Here is a 15,916-nt window from a genome sequence, read left to right as displayed (position 1 = left end):
AACATACACTTGCATCATGACTATCCAACAGACCACCATGCAGCCGACTGAGCGCCAGCACAGCACAGGCTCTCTTGACAGCTTCGACCCGATCATGGTAACCCCTGTGATTGGTAACGAGTTCGCCAAAGGAACTTGTAATATCGTTGACGATATCCTACAAGCCCCCAATGCAGACCAACGTATTCGCGACTTGGCCATCATGAGTGAGTACTCCCCTCAAGAAATCGATCACTCAAAGCCGCGTTGACAGTAGCAGTCGCCGAACGGGGCGTTGTTTTCTTCCGTGCCCAAGATAATCTTACGAACGATTTACAAAAGGAGTTGATCCTACGCATGGGCGAGCTGACCGGTCGTCCATCCACCCATGGCCTGCACATTCACCCGGTCACTAATGATGCACGCGAATTTGGTGACCCGGACCCTCAAATCAGCACCATCAACTCCGAGGGCCGCAAGACTCTCTATAAGGGATCTGATTACACCAAGATGGCGGCAGTCTGGCACAGCGACATCTCGTTCGAGAAAGCTCCCGCCGACTATTCGAGTCTGCGACTCGTGCAACTGCCCAAAACGGGCGGCGACACGCTTTGGGCGTCTGGTTACGAGATCTATGATCGCATCAGTAAGCCATACCGGGCGTTTTTGGAGACTTTGACAGCCACACATGCGGGCGTCGGCTTTATGAGGCTGGCCCAGACGGGGAAGTTCCATTTGTATGAGAAGGAGCGCGGGGCACCCGTGAATATTGGAGGAGACTTATCGGCTGTTCATCCGGTCGTAAGGACAAACCCAATTACAGGATGGAAATCCATTTTCCCTATTGGTAAGACACATTCTCAGTGCTGTATATACGGATGCTGATTGAGCACTTAGGCTCTTTTCCTACCCAGATCGACGGGTTGACTCGTAGAGAGAGTGCCAGCATGCTACAGTGGTTTCATGATATGATCACTCACGGGCATGACCTCCAGGTTCGTTTCAAATGGAACAGCCCTAATGATATTGGTAGGTGTCTATGTATCCTATATTATATACTATGAGCTAACTTTCTAGCGATCTGGGACAATCGCAGCGTCTTTCATACCGCGACGGGCGACCATGAAGGGTTTGGCCCCCGAAGTGGTAACCGGGCTGTGGGGGTGGGCGAGGTTCCGTACTTTGATCCGAGCAGCAAATCGCGCAGAGAGGAACTGGGCATTGTGGATGATCTCGCTCCCTGCCATTGGTAGCCTTACGCTGTTCTTGATGTCAAAGTTGTCTATTCTATTCATTAATTTCAAGTTCTTCATTGGTCTGAATATAAGTTATCCCAACCAAAACCAAACACATCCAACGTAGGGAGATTCAGACTCTCATCAGCCCAGAAGTCTTCTAAAGACACACTTGCGAATGAATTTCGCGCATTAAGGGAAGCCTCTTGCTCTTGAGCTTCTATAAAAGCTGCACTCTGTAGATCGAGTGTGCTCGCCACGGGATCCTTGGAATTCTCAAGATTGGAGAAATGAAGCCCTGATGATCCTTCCACGCCTGCTGTTGACTGTTCTGGTATACACAAACTAGAGGTTGACGCCTCATCGACAAAGGCCATAACTCGGTTGATCATATTCTCCAAGTTGTCGCGGTATTTCCTGAAGCTGGATTTCCGCTCAGCCATAGCAAACATGGCGGACGAGCACGCGCGGAGATCATTTGCCACGTTTGTCCTCCATAAACGAGGAGATCGAAACAAACAAAAACTATGACCATGATTAACTTAATGAAATTGGACGATGAAGACAATACGCACCACATTGTGAGTCCGGCAATATATACCGAATTTGACAAGAGGAAAGAGTACCCCGACAGACCCTTTTGTTGCGAACGCTTAAACAATTGGCACATTTGCCCCGATACATGCAAGCATGTTCTGATGAGGTCATCTTCTGGATCCAGTATACTCAGAAATGGCTGCAGCAGCGCGCGGACACAGTTGTTCCAGTGCATTTGGATGAAATCATTATCTTGAGGCTGCAAGGGAGGTAAGCCCCTTTTGTACTGCTCTAGCGAGGCTAGCAATGGGGATAGTTCCTGAATCAATGTAGATACGTTCTTGTCCACGCGGTAAATTTTAGTGTGAGTGCGGGACATGATCCGTTGCAAGTGTACTGTCGCAATAAACCGTCTGATGGCCGGTATATTCGCCCCATCTGCAATACCCAAAGACAACTCACCCCTGTCCTGTTCTACCCCAGCATACCTGCTGGTCAAGTCATCAGTATCAGCCGGAATCTGCGCATCGATTTCATCCTCTGCTATACTGAATGGCCGTCCGAGGGACCAGGACACATGTCGCTCAATCACGTATACGCTCCAAAATAGCCTTCGATGCAACTGCGCCTCCAATGGTTTCATTGTCCTATAGTGTGACTCTCGGTGCATGCCCAGATCGATGCATATCCGCATTGCCGTGCCAATGGTGTACCACAGATTTGAGCTCGAGCTCGATCGCAGCTCGTATATGATCATCAACATGCGTCCTTCGATACCTGTGATAGACAGCGACTCTCGCAGTGCACTATCAAATTGCATTGCAGTAGCATAATATGCGCTGGGTGTCGTCGACTCGTACTGTTCAGTGAGTTGTGGCATCGCTGCGCCAATGGCATATATCATAAATAGCTTGAACATTCCATATTGTTCTTTTTGGCCGGCGCCGGGCACATCGTACCGCCTAGAATGTAGCTGAAGCATCTCCGCGCAGTTGATAAATGGCAGTCGCGTGTGCATGTTAACAAAATATGCGTCAAGGAGCTGCCTCCCGACCGTATCGTCAGGCGGTACAGCCTTGCCCTGTTCAGCCGTGGGAGCCGGCGATGGTGGTTCCTGATGTTCAGTATCATGAATCGGAATCGATCTATTGGTCCAGGCAGCATCCTCCACAATAGAACTTAAATTTTCCGTAAGAGTCACACCGGATGAAGGTCCAAAGTAGGCGGTAGCTCTGCTTTTCTCGCTAGGTTCTGCCTCGGTCTGTTCTTCAGGCGCAGATGGTGTACCTGCTGGCGACCCAACAGGCTGCCCTCGGCTGGTAGATGGCAATCCTTCAGTAATCGCTGAAAGATGCGCTTCCAACGCCTCAATTCGCTGCGCCAATGCACCCTTGGACATCCCATGATGCCAAGATGGAGACGTCTCCAAGCGCAGGCAAGGCTCATTTGCCGCGGTACAGTTGGCGCAGATGGGGAATCCAACACAGCGTTGTTTCCGTCGGTGGCAGCGACGACAGGATTTTGGGACTCTTTTACGAATTCTCGTCGTCTGTTCCATTTGGTATGGCTAGTCGAAAGACGTGAAATCTAGGAGAAGAAATGTCGAGCCGGCTAAGCTTCCCCGCACTTTGGTGCTTTAGTGGCGCTAATTTTAGTGTTGCTCGTCGCGTTGCCGACCGATTGACTTGGATGCAGAGCGAGCACCTTGTGTGATGGCTGGTGTACAGTTCATGTCCATCTGCAGCACATAGCTCTTAAAGTTTGGTTCGACACTATTTGATTGTAATTGGGTTTAAAGAATTTCTTTCAGGAAGCAAATAACAATAGAGGCTAGTGATATAGAATCAGCAAAGTGACAAATGGCGTGATCGACAATCTACTTTGACGGGGCACGGTGAGGCTGGCGGTAGCATTCGGTAGTGATATGAAGGTATTCAACATGATTTTTATTGTATATCGTAGCCTTTAGGGTATCTTTTATAGCAGGTGGTGAACACCTATCTTTATATGTAATGTCAGTAGATTCCAGGATCATGGTGATTATTTAGTCCTCTTGTTTAGTTAATCTATTTCGGCTCGTGCTGCAGTAGATTATAAAGTGATATACGAGTAAAGTTACCTGAAAGCTACACGATTTAAGCCCTACCATAAGATAGTATCGCTCTGAGATTCTTTCATATTCTGTTATAGCACCCACCGTTGTCCATTTGCTATCACATTAAAGACCCTTGTACCTCAGCCAGTATAGATCCAACTGAGGCCATGCAAGTTATTGGTCTTCGTCAACAATGAGTCCGAGGAGAATATTGGGCCGGGACCGGTATGCCATTAATCCTCCGGGCTGGAGGTTAAAGGAGGCACATCAACTCTTTCGCCTGATTCTAGGCCAACACCCTTGTGTACATCTGCCGTCTATATCCTTGTTAACCGAAAATGAAGCACTCTGATACATTATCTCTCCATTTGAAACCGCCAAATCTCCCGTAGGAAAGGTTTCTAGACAGGTCACGCCCATGATAAAGTGTTAATTTTCACAATCATCCAATGATCTTCCCTAAAACGGCTGACAGCCAAGGGCAGAAACTGAACACATTTATAACTTCTTCATTGGCCGATCTTTGAAACAATATAGTAGAAGCTGTAGCTTTGTTCTATGATTTGGTATCAATCAATATAACAAACATGGCAAACCTTATATGGCTATTGATTGTAGTCTAGAACAAGTCAGGTACCTCTGGGTAGAGCCCACTGGACCGTTGCCCAGCGCCCCAGGCCGTCTTGACAAAGAAAATAGCCACACATGTATTACCCTGCTTGATCCTGGGGCAGACCAGGGGTCAATAATTAGAGGCAGATAGTAGTAGGATAACTAAAACTTTGTAGAGTTATAAAGAACCTAACCCGCTGGAAGGTTATTGCATCAAATCACTGCAATTCTCATTATCATTCTATATTGCAATCAGACTCTCTGTTTAGTTCAGAGAATATGGTTCGACTTATAGTTATCGTCGTTTTCTATTTAGCAGCTCTGGTTGCTGGTCGACACATACACACACACGCCGAAAGAGGCCTATCCATGTTTTGGTCCAAGGAAACGTTGCACTCCCTGTGTCAGGACGTCAAAGTAGAAGAGGAACAGCTACAGAATGGCAATAAGAAACAGTATATGAGGGCAAAATGCAGGGACAACAGAGGCAACACATCTAGGCCCCAAACCCCTTCGTCGGAGGCGGTTGTAGACTCGAGGCTTGACCTGGACCAATGTCTGGCTTGGAACAGGCAGACACACAATTTTAAATCAGTACAAGGGTAGGTATATAACTATGTTATGGCTTTGATTATGCTTTTATTCGTATATAAGTAATAACTAATGAACATAGTGGAAATGGGATCCGGCAAGGTGGTTGCTATGGCTGTCGTTACTACGACTACAGACAACTTCTCATCCCTAATATGCACAACTTCCAGTGCATGTGCAGGAACGCGCCGGGGGGTTCATCAATAGAAACGCCGGACTCTGACTTTGTGACCGCAGGTTCTGTATCTTTTGACATGGGTAAGCGTACCTTCATGAAAGAGACAAGGCTGCTTTCTAACTAAGGCCCAACAGATGGAGTAATAGGAGCCGTCAGTGGCGTACTGAAATGTCATGGCAGACAAGGGGAAGTTATTCCTCAGCAGTATTCTTGACTATTATCTATTTGTTGAAATTGGGTTTGGTTTTAAAATGTTATTAATGATTGTCTGTCGAACTTGGCTTTGCATGCACTACCCGTTGATACCTACCATGTTGTAACTCGTCAACTAAGAGACATTATGGATGAAATTTTCACGTTTCTATAGAATCTAGATACACCGTACGCAATACTCATAAGAGCAACACATATAGCATAAATCTAGTTATCAATAGTTGAATGGCTCTTGAGGATACTGTACAAAGTTTAATACAGAATCCAGTGTATGTATCAATATGCCATACATACTCGCAGACTCGGTAAGCTTACCAGAACCTGGACTTTTATCCGAGAGCAATTTCTTATCTCAAAAGTACGAGTGTGCCAGCCGTACAAATGACAGCTTAGTGGTTTCTTAGTCAACTTACTTCGGGGGCACAGAAACCCTAATAGTTGATGATTCTCTACTCTCGCATTCGCCATTCTAGAAGCGCATGCATCTCGTATGTCTCATTCCTTGACTACTCAACGTGAGACGTTATCACTTGGAATATTCCAGACGCGTGTATGTTTCAGAGACTGAGGTTCTAATTCGGTTGCCGAAGACACTGGTTGAGATGCTGACTGAGGTCCCGAAGAAAGCTCGTATTTGTTTCAAAGCCACAGCATCATGGGCTTAGTTCCCAGCTGCAGTCTGATATATATGGATCATTGCTTGATACAACTCCGGGCTAGAATCTCTCCTAGAGTATTCCCTCAACGTGTCTCAGACCCCTTATCAATATTAGTAGATTTAAACCTAAGATGTATCACCAATGCGAAGCTACACACGAGTGCTACTTGGTGTACAAGTTTCTGCATGATATCATCACGCATGAAGATCGACCCAATACCTGTCCAAAATGTCCCACTCCGGACGAAAACGCATGCGAAGACCGAGAAGAGCCGAGGGGAGAGACGTTCGCATCTTGTCTATGACTAAAGGCCACCATTCACGAGAGGTGATAGAGGCGGATGACGCGTTTATGTGGATAAGTCCCGAGTAGAAGAGAAGAGAAGGAATTTGCATACCTATTAAGATATCGCTGGCTTGAGGGAAGGTTGATTACACGTCACCGATTGGCGGATACTTGATTCGTCCATATCAAGTTATATCATCGGGACGCTTTTGATACTCAAAATGAAAAAGGGAAAGGAAATAAATCCTCGTTCATTGATTACCAAGGGTATTAAGGGTAATGAGCGGTGCGCTAGATGATTTTTTTTTTTTTGAACAGGTAGCTATTGCTTCAGCGTATACCGAGAGCACCTTGGAAGAAAATAGTATACGGAGCAATGGATGTTATTGCTAGAATCCTGCAGATAGATATCGGTACACCGCTTCAAGCGATGTTGCATTAAGCAATGATTACAGCTACTATGATATAGTCACAGGTTGTCGCAATTTCGCGATAACCACAGTTCCTAGTATGCAACAAGGCTGCATCCTAAGCGTCCTCTGACCTATAGTTGTAAAGTTTTTTTGGATCCGCTCACAATGCGATGCTGGGTAGTACCGATAGACAACCAGCAGGTTCAAAAATCAATTGGTACAGCTATGCATCCATATGACCCTCTTGCTAGCTCAGTCCCTGTAAGTGCCGAAGTCCGCCAGAGCATTGACCATTGGCCACATGATGTATATTTGTAAGGCTCAACGGTCTATCTGGTTACACCTTTCTCGGGCCGACATTTGAAGTCTTCGGTATCTACCCTGAAATCAAAATTCGGCGTGATAAGTCTGCATCATGCACGACGCGATTCCGTGATTCTGCAGGGAAATTAGCAGGCGCTAGATCGCAAGCACTGACCATCTGCGTGAGAGAATTAAGGGGAAGTAATGAATCGTTGGGCAGCAATACATTATCAAGTTTTTTAGTCTAGCAATGAACTGGGAAATGGGTCTAGTGCGTGGTTTCTTGCTTTCCATGGGTAATGCTTTATACCCACAGAGGGTAGCTACTCCCCAAATTGAAAATTTATATGACGCCTGTCTCCTAGCAATAACGGTTTCAGTAAATCGCACAGACCAAACTAGTTGATTCTTCTTTCCACGTGGAACACAATCAGGCCGTTGCTCTAGTTAGTACTGCACTTTGTTGGGAGTTGGTGATCTAGCTGCTTCCACTATAGATCATGGCGCATCGGGCCTTTCAAAGTATTTCCTGGCGCTAGTGATCGCCAACAGGGAAGAGAGATAAATCCCTGATCAATCAATGGGGTCTGTGCACCATTTTTTAAAAATTTTCGTAACCGTCGGGAATTTTATGTAAAATGCAAGTGGTTGGGGATGTAACATGTTGCTAGCACTTTTGTGTGACTGAGATCGTGATAGTGACTTAACGCAATGGTCGGTCTGGAGCAGTCTATTAATTTTTTTTATTATGTTTTCATTTCAGAATTATGTACACAGAAACCTCTGCAACCCGTTAGGTACAGTGGAAAACTTACTGGTTGATAATGCCAACGATGGCAGATGGAGTAAAGTAGGGCTAGCTTATCGGGGGTGCCGGAAAAAAAATTTTGTCCAGTCCTCCCTCAGATTCTTCCCATGTGATTCATTCTATGGCGACGCATCGGTCGATCAGCCGGTGATCTGTGCTTCTTTTGATCCTTTCTTTTTCCAGCATTGTTGATTCGTTAATTTAATCTTAGCTTTTGTCATTTTTTCGCCGAGAGCCGAGATATCTTTGCAGACCACCTGACCCAAATCTACTGGGGCGGCACAAGATCTAGAAGGTCGATGGTGAGTATAAAACTTTGGAAATGTCGGTGGGCGGGTGGATGAGTGGATCTAGGGACCGTTAGTTGCTAAGCTAGCTCTAGTCTGGCTCGCTTACTGCACGGTGGCCACCGTCCTTGAGGGTAGATATCAGTTACCTGCTGAACGGTGACTCGGTTTCCTGGCTCTAGTCCCTGCTTACCCAGGTCAACGGTACCACTATCAGGGCTGTGAGTAATTATCTAGGGGGCTACAGTCTGTTAGTGCTTATTATCCGATTAGTCGCTGGTGGCGATCGATAAAGGTGTGGGTTTTTGAGACGTTGAGTCATAGAGAGGTATTTGTCACTCGGCTTAGGACAATGCCACTTGTCTAGTCTTATCATTCAATAATATTTTGCGAAGAATGTGTATTGTTTTGGGAATGGACTTGTCAGCAGTACTATGTCCGGTCAATTTTCATGGTGTGCTGGTGGACCGGTTACATCGACAACATCATACCCTACACATAGTAATAGCATATGAATACGATTATGAATGGAAAAGTGAACCATAATATCAATCAACTACAAAACCATAGGCATCATTCTATGACAGCCCACAATGGCGTAAAAAGATCGCGAAGGTAAATAAGCTCGGCTCCACTCGTTCCAGAAATAGCATCCCGGCCGCCCGATTATTAAGTATCTTTTCATGGGCTTGTTTATGTTGGTAGCGGTAATGATTTCCCTCAAGATATTGCTTGACATTTGCCAATCCTATTACCTCCTCAACCACACAGTACCCCATGATGGGAAGAAATATTCCTGTAGGACATCCAAAGTCACATACATGCCGTTCCGGCTCGGCATCACCTCCCCCCGCCAATAACGGTATTTCGGTGTTACCATTTATTCTACTAATTCGAGCCTAATCGAGTATTGGTCCCTGTATTAAGATGGAATGCACAGTCATCCCCGGAATCTGGGCTTGAGTCGGACTGCTATTGAAGAATGTGTCAGGTTACACTGCGTTGACCGATATACTGCTTTGGCAGTGATAAGACCGACAGATTACTATATGCTGATAGAGGAAACAGGGGGAAAGGGTAGAGAGACTGACAGTCTTTGTTATGCAGTAAGCACCTTGCTCGAGGCAGAGTTTGTTATGCCGAACTTAACAGTGATTAGCAGGGCGATAGAAAAAGGGAATATATCAAGGTAGATTGCATGCATGCCATGGCCTAGGTACCTAGAACGCACAACACAAACAGCCAATGTAGATTCTCCCTGGGAAAACGTTATATAATACCTTTCCACATATTCTGGTATCTGAGGTGACTTTTCTAGCATCATGAGAGAGCAACAGTAGAGCCACAGCTGTGAGAGATGCTGTGCTACAGGAGTAGGCGCGATCTCGGGATATACAGTGCAATGTCTGGGGCGTCTAGTATGATACTTCCAGCCATTCCACGTAAAGTATGGTTTTACTAGGCTGTGATCATGGTAAACACTACAATGAGAGGCATGAGCTGATATAACTGGCCCGCTAATATTAACAACAAATAATTATGGATATGGATGTGGGTCTCGCTTCGGTCAATCATGAAAATTATACGTATAAAACGAATCAGTCGAAGCATGGCTGTGCGATTATGAGGTCCAGTGGGCCATGATAGCTCAAACATCATGTAAGGAGCTGTTGCCTGAAACTGTGAGCTCCATGCTGACAGGAACAAACTTTATGCCAAGTTAGACCTTGTCTTTCTTCGCAAGGTTCGGATTAGTAGAAGCGAGGCCGAAACGGTTTCAGTCGTCATGTCAGATAGAGATCCCGCCACGTGAATAGGAAACAGATAGGTGTCTTAATTCGACAACCACGAAGTCAAAATTTTTAATATCCGTAATATACTCCGTGTATCATGTGGGAAAAAAAAAAAAAAAAAAAAAAGTCAATGGTTGGGCAGAAATCAACGGTGGAAGCCTCCGGAATACCCAATCCGTTGCGCCGCTGAAAATCACAGACCTTACGGTGCCCCGTGCATATTCAGAGAGCTGATCAGCAGCAAATCTATTAGTCCCGGTTTAGAAGCTGATCAACAGGGACAGCTCCATCTGCACAGGGGTGGCCGGCCATCGCTGATAGGGGGGACAGCAGGATTCGTAACCAGCTTACTGCCATCAACTTGCATCTTGCATCTGATATCCAATCAATTCAATTCCAACCTCACCTCTAGAATTCTCCCCCACCATGCCCCTCCTCTGCTTTTCTGTCCCTTATCTCTCACTGTTACCTATCAGTCTCCTGGTCTTACTATCTTGCTACTTCATACTCTAAAAATTTTTCTACCGCCACGTGACGATGACGGCGGAGCCCCAGGGAGCTTCGTAAGACTGAACTGCCACCTAAACTATCACTTCTTTGTCCCCACCACCATAACTTGAAAATCTCCTGTTGATGATCACGATTGCGTGATAGGAGAAAAAGCAACCCAATCATGCCGTGCATGTCAAGCTAAACAAGCTTCATCATTTCCGCATACGCAGTCGGCATTCTATCGGCTTCATGAGCCAACATCGGGTAGCCGAACATAAAAAAAAAAAAAAAAAAAAAAAAAAAAAAAAAAAACGAGATGCCAGTGTCTCTTCTTATTCGCACAGCTTATTGCCTTCCGAATAGGAACGCCGTGTCCAGACCGGCCGAACCTTCCGTGGGTCACTTTCCTTATCCTTGGGTTTCTCTTTAGCGGTCCGGTTCGGGCGCTAAAAAAGCAACTGCTATCTCTTGATAAACTTGTTCCTTCGGATCCACTTCCGGTTTTTGCCTCTTGAGAGGATCCATAAGGGAAAGAAGAAAAAGAAAAAGGAGGGCCTGACTAGCATTGTGCTTAGTCCTCTTCTTCCACTAACGCTAATGGATCCAGTGATCTTCTCTGCTCTAAAGGTTCCAGAAGGATGATCGAGACTGTTCGACCGGTGGAGACAGTCTGACAATTCAGCTCACGATTTCTAAATTTTCCAACCGCACAATAACAAACCCCAAAAACATAGAAAGACAAAAACACGAGAAAAGGAGGGGAAAGGTGACAAAAATCATGTAGAAACAAGAGGTTCTAGAAGAACGAAAGGGTCCCAATCTATTCTCTCCATGGACCGGACAATCTCCATCTAAGACTTAATGTGACTCCCCTTTGGCCACTTGTGGTACCATCGTGGATCCCGTGGAACCACGGCTGTCGACCATGGTCACAGCCAAGATAGTCGCGAAAAAAAAAAGCTACCCTGACTATGCCTAAGCGTTGTTCTAGTCCATCGAAATTGGCTGTCACACTCAGTCTTGTTTCTCTGTTGGTAATTTACTCCAACTAAATCCCCTGAGGGTTGACGCCATCAAAGGAGGGGCTAGACGATTGAATCCTTTTAAACGCCGGAGTATGAACTTTTCTTGTGTTTTTGATTTTCCTATCTGGCAACTCTAATCGGTGATTCATCTGCCAGTGGATATCAAATTTCTCCCCAGCCGGTGATTTATCATCGTGGCGAAGACACTGCAGCGATTTGATACAAAACTCCACTTCCCTCCAGCATCTCTCTCACATCCCCTAACGTCAGGACCCTGGGTATCAGCAATTTACTGCAACTTTAATACTTCTAATATTCTTACCTTGAATGACCTCAGGTTCAACGACAGGTCGCACAATATCCAATATCTTTTACGGTCCTGATTGAATATTCTCAATCGGCATTCCCTGTTTCGACTCTTAGTCACTACTCCATATCAAACGACATCCTTCCTTCTCTCCTCCTATTCGGGTCTTTGGATCAGTCTTCCGTGGGGCAAAAAGAGGATACCAGATATATCTCCTCCTTTCTCCTTGTACCGTGCAAGTGGATTGCTTTTCAAGGCCCTACCTAGATTTGGAGCCATGTCCCCGTGACGTACTATCATTCCTTGTGGCGGGACCTCTACCCCTTCTTTCCTATCGGTCCGACTTTTCCCTCCGGGAAGTTGTGTCCAAAGTACCGCTACACACAGGTCATCCTGTCCGTGCTCAAGAGCTTTTCCTGTCACAAGATTCCACGAAGGTAAGCCCTTGGCAAAGCTTCTTGCTAGCAACCCAGTACTGATCTAACCGTCTCGGTAGGCTACACCCACGCGCTCACTCAGCCAAAGCTCTAGTCGCTGGCTCGACATAGACCAAATAAAAGGCAAGCAAAGAAATAATACCTCACGAGGGGCAATCAAGAAAAGAACGTCGAAAGAACACAGGTAACACAAATACCCAAAGAATTTGCTTGGACCCTGTTTGGCGAGTCACGTAAAGAACCCAAAATGGCCGGTGGTTATTTCGACTTACCAGTCGCCTCCTCGAGGCGTTCGAGCGTCACTGAAGTACCTGAGGGGGCAAGTAGATCCTCTGCAGGGCCGCGTGTATCCTCTCTAGCATCGCCCAATAGTGAAGCCCTTCAGGACCGATCGATGGACCTCCGCGGAGCTCAGGGCAGGCATCGGAATGCCGGCATTCTCAAGAACACCAATCGCGTTAAGTTTACTGTTAGCGAACATGGGCTTGGCGAAGTTCCCTCCGGATCAACGTCAGAGAGCCTGTTTGATGGAAGGGGTACATCATTGCCGCAAAAGCCACTACCCACCGCTAGCATTCCATCGACGGATAAAGCATCCGCCGAGCCCCAATCGTTTCCTTTGGTTGATATCAGCGGGAGTTCACCAACGGGTGTCACCGGCCGAACGATCCACTCTCAGGCTAGCTCCCCAGGAGTCACCGGGGACAATGAGGTCAGCTATGAGAAGGGGAGGGCCATCTACTCCGCACAAGAGAGAGCTCAGAGGCTCGCATCCCTCCTTGGCCGCTCCTCAAAGTCTCCAAGGCCAAGTCCTCGTTCAAGTCTGCCGTCATCAATAGCGTCCACACCTACAGAAGTGGCGCTACCCTCCGAGGATGGTGACGAGATTCCTATGATCAGTCTTCCTGAGAAGCAATACGACTTCTTCTCCGACGATGAAGACAACCTCATAGATAAGCGACAATCTACACGCACTGCAGAAGCCCATCAGCTAGTGCGACAAATGACTCGAAAGGACTTTAACTTTTTCTCGCGCATTCGCGCTCCCTCTCCCGGTCTCCGCTCTGGTCAGATCACTCCTCTTGAGGAGAGAGATCCTGACGCCTATGTCGAACGGCCAACTCATTATCGCGGCGGCATTCTCTCTTCCCTCCTGAAGCTCTATGATCAACCCTCTCAGCAGAACTATCCTCGAGGCCGGTATGGTCACTCCCGTCAGAGCAGTTCGTCAGGGCTTAGTGGGCGAGGCTTGTCCCCGGACCCTAGCTGGAAGCCCCAGCGGCCAAGGAAGTGGTACGAGAAATCTCCGAACCAATCCAGCATATCTCTGTCTGGATCGACAGCCAAAAACTCGTCTAGTTCTCCTATTGCCATGCTCAAGCGCTCACGAAGCATTGGTGCTATACCCGGTATGCCTAAGAGGATGGGAAAACCACAATTGGAGGATGAGATCCGGATCACTGTTCACATCGCCGAGCTCCTCTCACGTCAACGTTATCTACTCCTACTTTGTCGTGCACTGATGAAATACGGGGCACCTACACACAGGTTGGAGGAGTATATGAGGATGTCTGCTCGCGTTCTAGAGATCGACGGTCAATTCCTGTATATGCCGGGCTGCATGATTATTTCATTTGACGACGCGTCTACCCACACCACCGAAGTAAAGCTGGTCCGCTCTCACCAGGGTGTTGACCTGAGTCGACTATCTGACGTACATCAAATCTACAAGGAGGTGATTCACGACGTCATCGGCGTCGAGGAGGCCACCCAGCGGCTCGAGGAGATCATGAAGCGACCGAACAGATACCCGGTTTGGTTCCTGATTTTGATTCACGGTTTCGCCAGTGCCAGCGTCGGGCCCTTTGCCTTCAATGCTCGCCCCATCGACATGCCCATCGCTTTCGTGCTGGGATGTCTCCTGGGTATTCTACAACTGGTCCTGTCCCCTCGGTCCTATCTCTACTCGAATGTGTTCGAGATTTCGGCAGCGGTCTTGACGTCATTCCTAGCTAGGGCTTTCGGAAGCATCCGCTACAACGGTGAACGTCTCTTCTGCTTCTCTGCTTTGGCCCAATCGTCAATCGCCCTCATCCTACCTGGCTACATGGTGCTATGCGCCAGCCTGGAGCTACAATCCCGCAGTATCGTTGCGGGCTCCGTCCGCATGGTTTACGCCATCATCTACTCCCTGTTCCTTGGGTTCGGTATCACCATTGGCACCGCTGTATACGGCCTCTTGGATAGCAATGCCTCCTCCGATTATACATGCCCCGCCAGTCCGATCACCAACGAATACCTCCAACATTTCCCTTTCGTCATTCCTTTCACCATCTGCCTTGCCGTAGTCAACCACGCCAAGTTGAAACAAATTCCGATGATGATTGCTATTGCTTTCGCGGGGTATGTGACCAACTACTTCGGCGCGAAGCGATTCTATTCGAGTACACAAGTGTCCAATGCGTTGGGCGCCTTCGTGATCGGCGTCATGGGAAACCTCTACAGCCGATTGCGACACGGCTTCGCAGCTGCCGCGATGCTCCCTGCTATCTTTGTTCTAGTCCCATCCGGACTCGCAGCCAGTGGATCCCTGATCTCCGGGATCGCATCAGCAGAGCAAATCACCAGCAAAATCACACCTTTTTCTGTCGTTGCCAACGGCACACAGGGATTCGTGGACGCAGCAAAGAACATGACCACAGCAACGAGCAACGATCAGTTCCACGGAGTCGTCTTCGACATCGGATACGGCATGGTCCAGGTTGCAATCGGCTTCACCGTCGGTCTTTTCCTCGCTGCATTGGTCGTGTACCCGCTTGGAAAGAAACGCAGCGGACTGTTCAGCTTCTAAAACACCATGCAAACATGCATACATGCATATACACTCATACATGCATACATACTCATGCATTCGCATTTTCATTCCGTCATTTATCTATGTTGAAACTCTCACAAGTTTTTGATATTGATTGCATCATCGTCACGCAGCAAGCGAGTTCGTCGTGTTATTGAGCGTGTCCCTCTATCTGTTCTCTATTTCTTTTGACTTCTGTTTTGTTTATATACCGGCGTCACATACTATCTCTTGCATTTCTTTTTCTGGTCAGTTTTCTCTCACATTGAAGCCTTCTATTGCATCTGGGATGCCACGATATGATTTGAATTGGTCGGATTTAGCGAGCAATGGACGGGATATTCAGCAGCTATGATTCTTTCTTTATCTTTTCTTTGTATGTCTTTTGGTTATTTGTATCTGATGTTTGGGGTTTGTTGCTCTGGGCTACGATAAATATAAACTGGGTCGGCGCAGGTGGCTGCTTAGATTGCCTTTAGCTTTTTCTGGGTATATGTTTATATCATTTGAAGAAAATACGCACGGATTTCTGCGGTTTCAGGTCGCAGATTCTTTTCGGGCTGCCTGAGTATCATTTTACCTCATGTAAGATCATTTTTGGTTACCGGATTATCACTCAGGTTCTGGGTTGAACGTTGATAGCATATCCAGCTGTATTATAATGTCCTACCTTGTACTATAGGCCAGCACACGAACTTATTGTATCCAGTAGTTACCAGTCTTTTATCTCTTTCTCATTCAGTCATGTTTTGACATTCACCAGATACCATAGCTATTTATTACTAGCAACAATAGTATAATGTCTATGTATCT

The 15,916-nt window shown here is 46.9% G+C and overlaps 4 protein-coding genes across 4 annotated transcripts; 2 read left to right on the top strand and 2 right to left on the bottom strand.

Annotated features, from left to right (window-relative positions):
- Positions 1-16: 16 nt before the first annotated feature.
- Positions 17-1,309, top strand: BDV37DRAFT_293675 (TauD/TfdA dioxygenase family protein; the record flags this gene model as incomplete). Its single annotated transcript, XM_032089471.1, has 4 exons — positions 17-206; positions 254-780; positions 894-1,008; positions 1,057-1,309. 4 exons carry the CDS (start codon positions 17-19, stop codon positions 1,230-1,232), a joined length of 1,008 nt encoding a protein of 335 aa, XP_031942109.1. The 3' UTR covers positions 1,233-1,309.
- BDV37DRAFT_293673 (transcription factor domain-containing protein) lies at positions 1,160-3,320 on the bottom strand. The gene is made up of 2 exons (XM_032089470.1): positions 1,790-3,320; positions 1,160-1,739 (listed from the first exon to the last, which is right to left on the bottom strand). Exons 1-2 carry the CDS (start codon positions 3,307-3,309, stop codon positions 1,289-1,291), a joined length of 1,971 nt encoding a protein of 656 aa, XP_031942108.1. The 5' UTR covers positions 3,310-3,320; the 3' UTR covers positions 1,160-1,288.
- A 5,881-nt stretch (positions 3,321-9,201) lies between these two features.
- On the bottom strand, positions 9,202-9,772 carry BDV37DRAFT_246965 (uncharacterized protein). Its single transcript, XM_032081821.1, has one exon. It carries the CDS (start codon positions 9,517-9,519, stop codon positions 9,295-9,297), a length of 225 nt encoding a protein of 74 aa, XP_031942107.1. The 5' UTR covers positions 9,520-9,772; the 3' UTR covers positions 9,202-9,294.
- A 2,532-nt stretch (positions 9,773-12,304) lies between these two features.
- On the top strand, positions 12,305-15,769 carry BDV37DRAFT_106490 (threonine/serine exporter family protein). Its single transcript, XM_032078268.1, has one exon. It carries the CDS (start codon positions 12,497-12,499, stop codon positions 15,098-15,100), a length of 2,604 nt encoding a protein of 867 aa, XP_031942106.1. The 5' UTR covers positions 12,305-12,496; the 3' UTR covers positions 15,101-15,769.
- The last annotated feature ends 147 nt before the right edge of the window (positions 15,770-15,916 follow it).

This window comes from Aspergillus pseudonomiae (genome assembly GCF_009193645.1).
Source record: "Aspergillus pseudonomiae strain CBS 119388 unplaced genomic scaffold BDV37scaffold_28, whole genome shotgun sequence".
NCBI lineage: Eukaryota > Fungi > Ascomycota > Eurotiomycetes > Eurotiales > Aspergillaceae > Aspergillus > Aspergillus pseudonomiae.
The sequence above is the reverse complement of the archived record's forward strand: the minus strand, read 5'-3'. Positions and strand labels throughout refer to the sequence as shown.